Consider the following 12064-nt stretch of genomic DNA (forward strand, 5'->3'; position numbering starts at 1 on the left):
TTCGTTTCCTTTCCAAATGTGGTTCTGTCGAAAGAGTCGTCGAAAAATAAATGAGTCTCAAGGTCAAAGTCTTTTTTCGGATGACTTTTTCTATGCTTTATCAACCTAAAAAACAAAAATATGTCCAAAATAAGTCGCAAAAGCTTACCAAATAAGCGACTTGGTAAGGGTTTCCATTTCGATTTCATTCTCGTGCCACAGTGGAACACAAACATATACAGTTGGTTTCCTTTTTTCCGGACAAATTTTGTCCCCTGGTCTTCGAAAAAATGTCCGGAAAAACGGGTCACCGGATGTAAATGCATGTCCCACCATGTATACTTAAATTTTTTCGAGAAACAGACATTGTTCAGTCTAAAAGTCGATTTACCACGGACTAAACTTATAGCTTCTGAGAATCGATGGAAATCTCGCCAACAAGGTCCACTTGCGCCCGAAAAGAATTTAATTCAGCCGTCGATTCCCTCTTTTTTCCAAAAAAAAATTATAACCTGTCAATAAAATTTGAAAAAAGTCCGGAAAATTGGACCATGGTCCATGGTCGATTTTGCAGTGACTCACTCAAAGGCCTTAAAATCTGAAAATTGTCCGGAAAAGTGGACTCCGGAAAATAGGAAACCAACTGTATAAAAGGAGCGTCTTCGAAGTTTCTCTTTGTGCCTTCGGGCATTTTTAAAAAGTCGTTCATTTTAACCAAAAATCGTTTCCGCTATTTATCTTTTGCTAAGAAATTTGCGCATATGCGAAAAACTCCCAGCTCCACTCCTCGTTGCCCAAAATCCGCCTGTCCAATTCAACGAGCGAAAACCGAAACAGCTTCAGAACCAATTTCATCAAGAAATTCTCCGAAAACTCTTCCAAAAACTCCAGTTCAAATCGTCCAAAAATCGACGCCCCTGAGCTCCGAAAAGCGAAAATTCTCGCGACAAAAGTCGGTTAACAAATGGTCGATGAAAGAAATCAGCTGATCCTCTTCCTTTGCTCCTTTTTGACCCGAAAAAGGTCATGTGACAAAAAAAGCGAAAAAACTTGTTGAAAACTTATTTCCTGCTCAAATCCAATTTTCTCCTTGTGTAAAAAATTTCGAAATAAAAAAGTGTTATGCAATTTTTTCGAAACAAAATGCCCTTGATCTTTTTAATGAGCTCATTTACTAGTACAGATAATATTGGAAAATTAATGGAAATGGACAATGATTATGATCATTCTGAATATTTTATTGCTCCTTTTATTACGTAATTCGCTTGTAAGATTTATTCAGAAATCAGTATACTCTCGATTGTAGTTCAAAAAGGGTTGTTTTCCAGCTTTCCAGTCGGCAAAACCAGGCATGTTTGAGGGAAAGGAATTGAGTCTCGCGCGATATCCACTTGCGAACTCGAAGAGTGTCTTTTCCGGGATAGAAAAGTCGGGGACTTCGAAATTTTCCCCAGCAGCACAGAGCGCTAGAAACAGTTTGAATATTGGAACTCATAATAAAGAACAATTTTTTTAAAAATGCTGAAAATCGACAAGCCGCTTATGGCTTCGAGCTGAAAAAAGCCGAAGCGCGGCTTTTCCGTCTTTTTCGAGTTCGAAGCCGCAATCGGCTTTTCGATTTTCAGCAGTGTAAAAGCAAAACCTGAAGGAATGTCGGCCGAGATCCCTTCCAAATCCTCTTTATTCCTCGCGAAAAAGACGCGTCTCGCATCTCCTTGCGCCAGATCCTCGAGAGAGCTCCTTAAAATCGCGTTCATTGGGTCAAATCCGATTGTGACAAGATTCGGTCGTGCCTTGATCTCGCTCAGGTCGCCGAAAAAGCCGTTTGAAACCAAGATTATTTTTTCCTAAAAATAGAAAAAAATCATTTTAAAAATTATTTTTTAACGAACCTGGATTGAAATTCGTTCCAAAATAGCTCCAAAAGTCGCTTTGCCGCCAAACCATTTCATTTCTTCGGTAATTTTCGTTTCAATTTGTTGTGAGGTATCAAAACGGTCATCTTGAAAGTTAACTTTCGCGGATAATCCTTTTTGCGCGTTGCCGAAAGAGATAACATCGAGTTTCGGCTGATCCAGCGTCTCCCAAGCTGCAGAAATGAAATTTGAAATGCTTTTTAATTTGTTGCCAAAGTTCTTCGATGATTGAAGGCCAGAAGAGTCAATTTGAAGGAGGGTTGAAAATGGAAGGAACAAATTAATTAAAGGTTGACCTTCAAATAACTTACAAAAGAATTCGATTCTGTTTTTTATTAATTTTTTCTCAAAAAAAAATATTTTTTAATTTTTTGAAAAATAAAATTTTTTAAATAATTTTTTAAATAAAATAATTTTGTTTAATTATCATTAAAATGATCAAAATAATTTTAAGCAAAAATTTTCTACAAAACCTTTTTTCATTTAAAATTTTTTTTTCTTTCGAAATTCCAATTTTTTCCACCCTTTTCAGAAACGTCACTTTTTCGACCGCAGCACAAGCACTTGTCTGTTGAAATTCCTCGCGACATAATCCTTCTAAAAATTCCCTTTTTCTCCCTTTCGTTGGAATTCCAGACACTTACCTGTAACGAGCGGTACAAATCGACGGGCCTGCTTAGGATTCACGTAGAACATTTTCTCCCCGTAAAAATTTGAATTTTGAACACGGCTTCCGTCGTCTTTTGAAAGTTGGAAATGCAAAATTGGTTGTTTTCTGAGCCGCGCTTCGTAAGAAAAAGCACCCGAAAGAGGGTGGGAGCTGAAGAAAACGACAAAATCGAACTTGCCAGAGAGAAATTTCAGCGGGATTTTGCCTGAAGAATTCCAGTTTTGGCGATTGAGCTCTGTTGTTTTCGTTTTTAATTCTTCGGATTTGCCGGTGAAGAATTTTCGATCATTGAAAACGATTTCGACCTAAATTTGGCTCGAAAACCTGTATAAAAACCCTGAGTCAGGATTCAGAAAGAGGCTTTTCATTTCAGCTGCAGGACCCTGAGTCAGGTTTTCTACACAGGTTGCCGAGCCAAAGAGCTGGATTCCCGCAGTTTCGGAAAGGGTTTTGAGAAATTCAGAAACGTAGAGATTCTTTTTGATTTTCTTGAAAAGCGGCTCTTCGTCAGTTTCTATCGCGATCAAAATCTTTTTCGATGAATAATCGCAGCTTTCTGGTGAAATGGTTGTGGCGATGTCGAAGTTCCAGAGATCAGCATCGAATGAAGGAGGAGTTGATTTGGGCGATTTTGTTTTTGGCAACTTTGTTGGTTTGGTGATTTTCGGTGGAGATGCTCGCTGGCGAAATTTATTCGGGAGAGCTTTTTCTTGTTTTGTTGATGGGGTTTTTGCTTTGAGGATTTTCTTGGTTTTTGGGGACTTGATTTGCTTGGGCTTTTTACGAGGGGATGTCTTTGATGATGTCTTAAAGGTTTTAGTTGATGATGGTTTTGATCGTGTTGTCGATAATGTTGACGATAATGTGGTTTTCGTCGATGTTGTTGTGGTTGTTGTTGATGATGCTCTTGTCGTTTTTTGTGATACTGGTATTGTAGTTGTCGTTTTTGTGGTTGATGTTGACGTCGATTTTGTTGAAGTTGTTATTTTCACTGCTGTCGTCGTTGGAATCGTGGTGCTGAATGATGGTGCTGTTGTTGTAGTTTTTGGATTTTTAACATTGTTTTCAAGTTCCAAGAAATTATTGACAGGCTCTTGTGTGATAGAAGACGGAGTTGATATTTGAGAAAAAGTCGATTCAAAAACGTCATTATCTTCTAGAATTTCCACGTCAGTTTCGTTCTCTCCACGGAAGTCGCCAACGTCCGGCCTGGGCGCATCAAGTCGTCTCGCAAAATTGAAAAAGTTGAACTCGCCCTTGAATGGAATGTCGCAAAGTTGCCCCGTCCATCCTTCGTGGCAGTGGCACTTGAAAGCCCCAGCAATGCCAGTTTTTGTTATCTTATCTTCGCATTCTCCGTTCCAACACGGGTCGGGCTGACAGGCTCCCCACTCGCAGTTGTCTCCATGAAAGCCGTTGATGCAGGAGCAGAATACTTTCAGTCCCTTTTCGATGCATTTTCCACCGTTTTGACAGTTGCAGATCAGGGGCTTGGAGCATTCTCCATGCTGGACGACTTCGCCATAACAGCATTGAAATCTTAAATGAATGTGTGGAAAATAGAATGATTAGGTAGTAGATATGGATTATTTTAATCTACCTAGGTACTAGATGCATTTCAATATGTCCGTAATATTATTTGAAAACCATCAAATAATTAATTCATAAGAATTATCTGCTTATCATCATTTTCGTCTAATTATGGTTTAGTATAATCCTCAAATTATCGGCTCTAGAATATTTGTTGCAAACTTTAATATTTTATAAGAAGCAAGTTCGAGGCTTAAACCTATCTTTTCTGAAAGTTTTCTTCCCGCAACACCCTCTTTCCAAGCTTTTAAACGGATATCTTTGTGGATAGTCTCCGCAGCACGAGTCTGGCTCATCATCATTTTTCTCCAAACTCATCGTTCTGATAGGACCAACCTCGAACTCCGGCTCGACTCTCTTCGAAGGTTTGCATTGAAAGCTCGGATCCCAGCCATTCGAGTTCAGAAGATATGCTTTAATTTCTCCAGCGTTTTGGGCGATTTGATTCGCTAGTTCGACATCGCACATGCAAGTTTTCAGCGCGCAGGAATCTGCGTCAAAGGGGCACTCGTATCTTCCGGAGAGAAAATTCAATGTCACGTGATAATTTTTCGATTCTGGGAGACATGTTCCAAAGGAATCGATCTTGATGCATTTTGTACAGCGATACCAGTTTTGACATTGACGATCAATCACATCCTTGGCTATTTACACCGATTCAAGACGCATATTTCCGATCGAAAATGTCTGTCAGACAAGATCTTGAATCGAATCCTTTCCTGGGCCGCGTCGATACTTGAGAAGCTCTTCTGACATCTGGCACCAGCAGCCATAGTCGAAAACATTGTCGATAAACGACTGGGAAGCAGGGTTCGGTAATTTGAGCTCACGCTAAAACTCAAGGAAACAAAGCTTGAGACTCACGTTTTTTAATTTGAGTTTTGAGAACTCAGAGATGAGAGCTCGCGTGAGAAATCAGTTCTGGCGATCCATGAGCCAATCAAGGAAGCGCTCGCTTAATTTGAGTTTTGAAAACTCAAAACTCTCAAATCTCCCAAAAACTCAAAACTGTCAAAACTCTCAAATCTTCTCAAAATGATTTCTCAAATCACTTTGAGTTCTCAATTTGAGGAAATTTGAGCGTCTAGCCAAAATGAGTTTTAGCTTGAGCTCAAATTACCGAACCCTGCTGGGAAGAAATATAAGAACTGTCAGACTTCAACTGCGGCTGATTCTCTACAAGACTTTTCGCCAAATGATGAATGAATTTATGAGCGCTTCCAAACTCGGCGCTAGAAAAAAGAAGAGCATTCTCTGCGGGATCAGAATTGACGAGAGAAAGGGCGAGAAAAGGGAGAAATTTCATTTCTCATTCAGAAAATTGAGTTGTTTTTGAGAGAGAAAAATGAAATTAAATCAAGCGCGAGCCTTGAAAGGTCAATTTTTTGACGTGCATTTATGACTCACCATTCATTTTCGACAATATTTTATATAAAGAGTTTAATTAAAGAGTTATGCAGAAAAGACTTAGCGAAATTTGTGACAAGAGTCGTAAAAAGTCGGTCTTCCAAAAGTCAAACAGTTTTCCAGTAAAACGTCCTCCGCTAGTGCACCAGAGTCCTCCGGCGCTTTGATGAGGTGGAGAATTTAGCGTGAACGAGGGGAGAGAAAATTGAAAGTTTCTAAAGAGTAAAGAGGTCATGGCGAAGCACGACAATATTGTCCGGAAAACGAAAGATGAAGAAGACTCAGAAGCAGAAACTAGCAGTAGTGGAATTGACAGGGTCGCCGAGGTAAATAATTTATCATAATTATATTTCTGAGATTCCTAATTTATTGTCGTGAACAAAATACACCGATAGCATAACGAATATTCAGTCAATTTCTACTGGGCTTTTTCCACAGTCCGAAATTAGTAAAACTGCTTAAAATTGCAAACCAATGGTCAGTTATGGTTTTTTTCAATCTAAAATTTCTTTTCAGCTGACACTTCAAGGCGCATCTTTCATCTTCTTCGCCGCCTTCGCCTCGATCTACTTCCAGATTCCAGGTCTTTACGGCCCGAATGGCCTTTTGCCCGTCGACGAGTTAATTCCTCAAAAGGCGGAGCTTGATCCGCGCGCCTTTTGGGAAGACCCTAACCTTTTCATCTTTTCAAACCGTTTTGGATTCACAGTCACGGAATTTATGGAAGTCCTTTCGCTCCTCGGCATGGTCATTTCCGGCACAATGTCGTTTCTCAAAAGCGCTAGAAATGCTTCCGGCTTCATTCTCCTCTATGTCTTCTACTTGTCAATCTACCGAGTGGGGCAGACATTCATGCACTTCCAATGGGACATTATGCTGCTGGAATTCGGAGTTCTTTGCGTTCTCCTTTCGATTTCGCCAAAACAAGGGATTTTTCTGTGCAGATGGCTTTTGCTACGACTCCTGTTTCATTCGGGATATAAGAAATTGGAAAGCGGCTGCCCAACCTGGTGGGGACTTACTGCCCTCGACTGGCATTTTGAATCCCAGGTGAGAAAAGTCGTCTTTAAAGTCGACTTTTTAAACCCTTTTTCTCAATCAATTCTAGTGTATACCAACACCCCTGGCTTATTACGCTCATCACCTGCCGAAAATCTTCCTGAAACTCTCCGTCCTACTCACCTACATCTCTCAAATGGGAATCGTCCTCCTTGTTCTATCTCCCTCCCGCCGACTTCGAATTTTCAGCGGCTGGGTTCACATCTTGCATCAGATCGGAATTCTAGCGACTGGAAATTACAACTTCTTCAATTTGCTCACGATTCTTTTGGGCTTTACTTGCTTTGATGATAAACACTTGGGAAGAGGAAAGCAGAAGAAAGAAGGAAGTGGAAAATGCTCTAGAATTTTTGCCGCGCTTTTCGAAATCGCTCAACTTTCAGCCCTGGCGTACGGAATCTCCAAATGCATTTTCATCGACTCCGATGGGGACATGGGACTTCTAGAGACCGCCGAAGATCAATCAAAGCTCAAGGCCGTCAGAGACCTCGTTCTCCTCCCCTCCACTCTTGTTGGATTTCTCTTGCTTGTTTTCTCTATCAAATTGACGCGAAAAGACCTGCTCGCCCTGCCCTTCAGCTTGCTGATTTTCACCGCTTCGTTGAAACACTTCTACGACATCGACCGAGATCTGCAGCAAAAACTCAATGATCAACTCAAGCCCTTCCCACAAATTGCCGATTTGGATGAGCGATTTGAGCTGACACATTCCTACGGGCTTTTCCGAAGAATGACTGGCGTTGGTGGAAGACCAGAAGTAGTTGTCGAAGTCGAAGTGGATAATGATTACTTTGAGCTGGAATTTCCTTACAAACCGACGAGCTTGGAGAGATCTTGTCCATGGGTAAGTGCGTTTGTAGGGCGGATATGATTGGATCTGATATATGATTCATATACCAATATATCAGTAATATGATATTACTTATAATATAATATTATATTATATTACTTATATTGATTATTAATTTGAATCATAAAAATCAATTAATCTTAATAACATTTCGAAGTGAGTGATGGGTAGGGAATCTCGATGATGGGGATTATATCCGGCATTAAGGCAAATGCATGTGTATCTTAATCATCATTAAGAAGATTTGAAATTTTATATATGAAAAAACTCTGAAATGCAATATGGTTTTTTAAAATATTTTTCACGATAATATTTTTTCTAGAAATTATAATCTATTTGAAAGGCTTTATCAAAAGGGAAATCTTAAATGATTTTCTTATAACAGTAATTTTTCAGTGTTTCCCGCATCAACCCCGTTTGGACTGGCAAATGTGGTTCGCTGCTCTTGCTCCTCGAATCGAATACGATCCCTGGTTGATCACTCTTGCTATCCGACTGCTTCAGGACTCGACAGATGTTCAAGATCTTTTCCACAACTATGGCAGAAGAGTTGATTACAAAAAATTCATTCATTTGCGAAAAGTCACTGCAGTGAGAATGTTCAAGTACAAGTACCACTACACCGATCCCGAAAAGAGCAAGAATATCTGGAAAAGAAGCGAGAAAACGGTTCATTTGGGACGAATTACATTGAAAAATGAAGGTTTGTCGATTATTTTGGTGGTTTTTCAACTTTTTTAGGGCTCTTGGGATTCATCGAAAAGCAAAATCTGCATATCAAAAACTACCGAATTGACCCAACTCTTCATGGAATCAGAAGTTATATGAAACGATTTGCTCCGGAAAAATTCATTTGGACTTGTTTTGCTACTTTTCTCTGCCTCTGCTACTGGATTTAAATTTCCAAGTTGCTTTTAGATCAATTTTAGACATTTTTTTTCAAATAAAATCTCGATCAAACTGACCGAGAAGTCAATCAATCATTTATTTACAAGCAAAGCTGTTTCAGTTGTTCTTGAACTTATTTGAGCTCAAAATAGACATGAGGATTGCCCTGTGCGCTTTGGACTACTCTCCCGCCTTTTTGCTCCTCGCAAGTGTCCATTTTCGTGACGGAATATTCCAACAGTCGTCCGGAAATTTCACCGACGAAGGCGGACTGGTCGATTTCGCAGCATTCTTGCTCAGTGGAGGAGTACGGTCGTCGATTTGGGTAGATTCCGCAGCATTTGTCTCGGTCCATGTTCATGAACTCCTAGAAGAAGTGGGTGGAGAGAGCTCTAGAATCGGGACAAATAACCTTTTGGCACTGGCTTCGGGGGACGAAATCGCCACCTCCAGTCATTGTTCGGAGTTTTGGGTTCATGCAGGTTCCTCCTTTTTCTGAAGCACTTATTCCTGTTTCCTGAAAGAATATGATCAGATATTGAATTCTAGCGAAGTTGTTCTAATTACGCAATCTTGACGAGTTTGAGCAATGCTTTCAGCAAATCGTTTGTCGCACTCGCAAATGTTCTGAGCATCTTCTTTTGCGTTCATTGAGCAATCGATTTGCCGGTCAAATGGGTTGTTTCTCAACTCAGCCGTGTAAGTCAAGTTGGCATAGTCGGAATCGTAGTCGAGGCCGACGCATTTGTAGCAACGGTAAAGCTCTTTGCAGTGGAAGTCTGTCGCGTCCTCTGGTTTTCCGCCGCCTAAAGGGATTTTTAAAAGATTGCTCGATCTCTTCAAAACCAATGACTCCAGCATCAGCGCCGTCAATCCAGCAGTAGCAGCCGTAATTGGTGTATTGTTTTTCCAGCTCGCGAAGTTCTTCTGAGAAATCTTGCTTGTCGCTAGAATCGTATTTGTATTTGCCATTTTCAGTCATCAGAAACATCATCATCGCTGCCAACGGTCGAAAATCGCTCAATCAAGTTTTTCATAGACTATTTTTTCATAATTTTTGAAGTCGTTAAAACTCGTTCCTGGTATCTTCCGCTCGAAGCGACTCTTCAACAAGTGCTTTTCCTCCTCTTGCATTCTTGGGCTGTTTGTTTATCGAGCGAATCCAACTGCCAGTCAGTTCTCTTTTCACGTGACCACGAAAAATGTCCGCGAAACTGGGAGATGTGACGGCGAGGAAAATCGAAGCTTTCTGAAATTTTGAGTTCGAAAATGATCTCTAAGGGAAGGAATTTCTTACCATCTTTCTCGAGCGAAATGATAGCGTCAAACACAAAAACGCTCGATTTTATGGAGCGCGCGTATTATCCAAGACAATATTTTTGTAAAACGTTCGTTCGAATTCTTGGACACAATCTCCTTGATCGGCCGTCAACCATGTTTTGCGTATCTTTAAAAGAATAAAAAATAATAAAAAGATGGCTTGAAGGAGTCAGGAGTCTTAAATCGTGAATTTGACCAATAGTCGAACAATACGTATTTGTCGGCAAACAATTTGATCAGTCTCCGTTAGTTAATACGAGAGCTAAAAGATTTTTTGTCAGTTCGAAAATGAGTTTTTCAATTTCTGAAAGCATTTTAGGAAGTTACCGAGATTATCAAAAAAGAGATTTTACAAAAGAAGAAATTCTGTTGGAAGGTACAATTATTAGTCACAATAAACTTCTTCATTCTAATATTTGCCCAAAATATGTTCTACCCAATATTTTGGGGACTTTACACAGCTTAAGCCTTATTATTTAAAAATGAGAATTAAGCTCAATCACAACTTGAACCATTGTGGAAGGCTTTTGGCGACCTTCGAAAAGAAAATTATGAGCTTTCAATAAAAGTTCAACACTTAGAAACAGAAAAAGATGCTCAAAATACCAAGTTTCAAAACATTATTGATAATCTTCGGGCGGAGATCGGACTCATGACGTCATCAAGTGGAACTGATAGCATAGCGGACCGAAAATTGGAAGAAAAGACCGAGAGGGAGGAGCCGAATCAAAGAGCACCGACAATAGTGTTCAGCGATATTTCTGATAAGACACCGTCTGGTTTTGCTCCTCCTAGCTTTTTAAGAAAAGAAGGGATCAATAGACAAGGTTTTTTCGTCAAAATTCCCGATATAATTTTTCATGATAGATGTTTCCGAAGAAGAAATATCGACGCTTATCGACAATAAAATCAACCCACTATGGAATGCTCAGCAAACCGCTCTAAAACAACGATCAGAGATTCAATCAAAAGTTGAAGAACTCGATAAATGGGTCAAAAACACAGTCAATGAGTTTGAGACGAAGGAATTGAATAACATGCAATTGCAAGATGAATCTGAGCTTATGCGGGAAACCAACGCTCAACTCCAAGAGCAAAATGAAAGATACTTGGCGGAAATCGAATCACTCAGAAATCAGCTTGAATCTTTACGTCGGGCTCAAAGTTGAAGTTGAAGATCTTCATGGACTCATACTGTAATACAATGGTGATTCAACGTCATTTGATGATTTGGTTATCAAGAGAACAATCTTCTGTGAACGTTCCAATTTTAAAATCAATTTTGAATAAATCATTTTTTCTTTCTCAACTGCGAGTACTGTATCCATCCACATTAATAAGCCTTTTCAAGCATGCAAATCACAGATCGGTGAATCAAAAATCGACGCATTCACAATAAAACGGCATATTTCCCGCATTTATATTTCAGAGCATCAAACTATTTAGCCGACCTACTGATTTACTTTCGTTCAAAGACAAAACACTATGAAGGCAACTTTGATCATTTTTCTTTCTTCCGTCTCGGGCTTGATTTTCAACCCAGCTCGTGTTTTTCAGCAAGAAAACTCCCTCGTAAGATTTTAACTTTGAATTTTTGTATCAAAAATTTAGGAGAGAACCCCGTGGACGAGAAATTTTAAAATCCCAGCAGATCAAATCGGCAAGAAATCTTCTCTCGGCAACAAATTCAGCTTTATGAGAACTATCGGAGCTGCAGTTGGAAAATAAAAATACATTCAAAAAAGAGACATTTAAATTTATTTCAAAAAATTATAAAAACATGTTTTTTTACCATTGGCTTCATTCAGGGGTCTAAATTCGCAGTGCGAATTCGCTTTATTGCGAAGCGATGCGAAGCGAAGCGAATTCGCTTTCGCTTCGCTTCGCACTGGAGAGCAGAATTCGCTTCGCTTTCGCTTCGCAAAAATTCCAAAATTTTCGCTTAAATTTTCGCACAGCAAGCGGCATTGTAATTCGGAAGATTCTTTATCAAAGATTTGGAGAGGGGCATTATTGATGCCGCTTTAAGGGGGTGGTGGTCGAGAATTAAGATTTTTCAAACCATGATTGAGAAAAAACCGAAAGGGACAAGAAAATCTAAATTTTCAAGGGTTAAAGATAAACGTTGAAAGAATGTGGGCGCGCGGAGAAAAAAAAATTTTTTTTTGGAAAAAGCTGAGAAAAATTTTATGAAAGTGGACCCTACTTCAATCCAAGATTACGGGCAAAATAACTTTTTTTTTTCAAAGATCAAACCTCATATGATGATAGAATAGACCCTTACGGATGTGGGCGCGTGGAAAAAAAATAGGGTTGCTATGATAATTAAGGTCGTAACGGTCGATTTAAAAATATCGTTTTTGCTAAAAATCGTTATTTTTCACT

The 12064-nt window shown here is 39.5% G+C and overlaps 4 protein-coding genes across 4 annotated transcripts; 1 reads left to right on the top strand and 3 right to left on the bottom strand.

Annotated features, from left to right (window-relative positions):
• Positions 1-1230: 1230 nt before the first annotated feature.
• LOC145699515 (uncharacterized) lies at positions 1231-2143 on the bottom strand. Its single transcript, XM_081776789.1, has 3 exons — positions 1872-2143; positions 1622-1826; positions 1231-1445 (listed from the first exon to the last, which is right to left on the bottom strand). The coding sequence occupies exons 1-3, from the start codon at positions 1929-1931 to the stop codon at positions 1258-1260; spliced, it is 453 nt and encodes a 150-aa protein (XP_081632915.1). The 5' UTR covers positions 1932-2143; the 3' UTR covers positions 1231-1257.
• A 727-nt stretch (positions 2144-2870) lies between these two features.
• LOC145697886 (uncharacterized) lies at positions 2871-4795 on the bottom strand. Its single transcript, XM_081775093.1, has 2 exons — positions 4355-4795; positions 2871-4104 (listed from the first exon to the last, which is right to left on the bottom strand). The coding sequence occupies exons 1-2, from the start codon at positions 4621-4623 to the stop codon at positions 2871-2873; spliced, it is 1503 nt and encodes a 500-aa protein (XP_081631219.1). The 5' UTR covers positions 4624-4795.
• An 876-nt stretch (positions 4796-5671) lies between these two features.
• On the top strand, positions 5672-8394 carry LOC145697007 (lipase maturation factor 2-like). Its single transcript, XM_081774141.1, has 5 exons — positions 5672-5888; positions 6079-6612; positions 6671-7465; positions 7868-8174; positions 8213-8394. The coding sequence occupies exons 1-5, from the start codon at positions 5796-5798 to the stop codon at positions 8368-8370; spliced, it is 1887 nt and encodes a 628-aa protein (XP_081630267.1). The 5' UTR covers positions 5672-5795; the 3' UTR covers positions 8371-8394.
• A 33-nt stretch (positions 8395-8427) lies between these two features.
• On the bottom strand, positions 8428-9374 carry LOC145699296 (uncharacterized). Its single transcript, XM_081776566.1, has 4 exons — positions 9206-9374; positions 8927-9165; positions 8772-8876; positions 8428-8726 (listed from the first exon to the last, which is right to left on the bottom strand). The coding sequence occupies exons 1-4, from the start codon at positions 9354-9356 to the stop codon at positions 8493-8495; spliced, it is 729 nt and encodes a 242-aa protein (XP_081632692.1). The 5' UTR covers positions 9357-9374; the 3' UTR covers positions 8428-8492.
• Positions 9375-12064: the final 2690 nt, after the last annotated feature.

This window comes from Oikopleura dioica, chromosome 2, assembly GCF_907165135.1.
Source record: "Oikopleura dioica chromosome 2, OKI2018_I68_1.0, whole genome shotgun sequence".
NCBI lineage: Eukaryota > Metazoa > Chordata > Appendicularia > Copelata > Oikopleuridae > Oikopleura > Oikopleura dioica.

Excerpts from the sequence above, each read along its gene's own strand:
- LOC145699296 (XM_081776566.1), bottom strand. The coding sequence starts at position 9,356 with ATGATGATGTTTCTGATGACTGAAAATGGCAAATACAAATACGATTCT. Across the intron at positions 8,877-8,926 it reads CTCAAACTCGTCAAGATTGC|GAAACAGGAATAAGTGCTTC; the intron begins GTAATTAGAACA and ends ATATTCTTTCAG. Across the intron at positions 8,727-8,771 it reads CCCGAAGCCAGTGCCAAAAG|GAGTTCATGAACATGGACCG; the intron begins GTTATTTGTCCC and ends CACTTCTTCTAG.
- LOC145697886 (XM_081775093.1), bottom strand. The coding sequence starts at position 4,623 with ATGTGCGATGTCGAACTAGCGAATCAAATCGCCCAAAACGCTGGAGAA. Across the intron at positions 4,105-4,354 it reads AAAACTTTCAGAAAAGATAG|ATTTCAATGCTGTTATGGCG; the intron begins GTTTAAGCCTCG and ends CATTCATTTAAG.
- LOC145697007 (XM_081774141.1), top strand. The coding sequence starts at position 5,796 with ATGGCGAAGCACGACAATATTGTCCGGAAAACGAAAGATGAAGAAGAC. Across the intron at positions 6,613-6,670 it reads ACTGGCATTTTGAATCCCAG|TGTATACCAACACCCCTGGC; the intron begins GTGAGAAAAGTC and ends AATCAATTCTAG. Across the intron at positions 8,175-8,212 it reads AATTACATTGAAAAATGAAG|GGCTCTTGGGATTCATCGAA; the intron begins GTTTGTCGATTA and ends CAACTTTTTTAG.
- LOC145699515 (XM_081776789.1), bottom strand. The coding sequence starts at position 1,931 with ATGAAATGGTTTGGCGGCAAAGCGACTTTTGGAGCTATTTTGGAACGA. Across the intron at positions 1,827-1,871 it reads TGGAACGAATTTCAATCCAG|GAAAAAATAATCTTGGTTTC; the intron begins GTTCGTTAAAAA and ends TTCTATTTTTAG. Across the intron at positions 1,446-1,621 it reads CTCGGCCGACATTCCTTCAG|CGCTCTGTGCTGCTGGGGAA; the intron begins GTTTTGCTTTTA and ends AACTGTTTCTAG.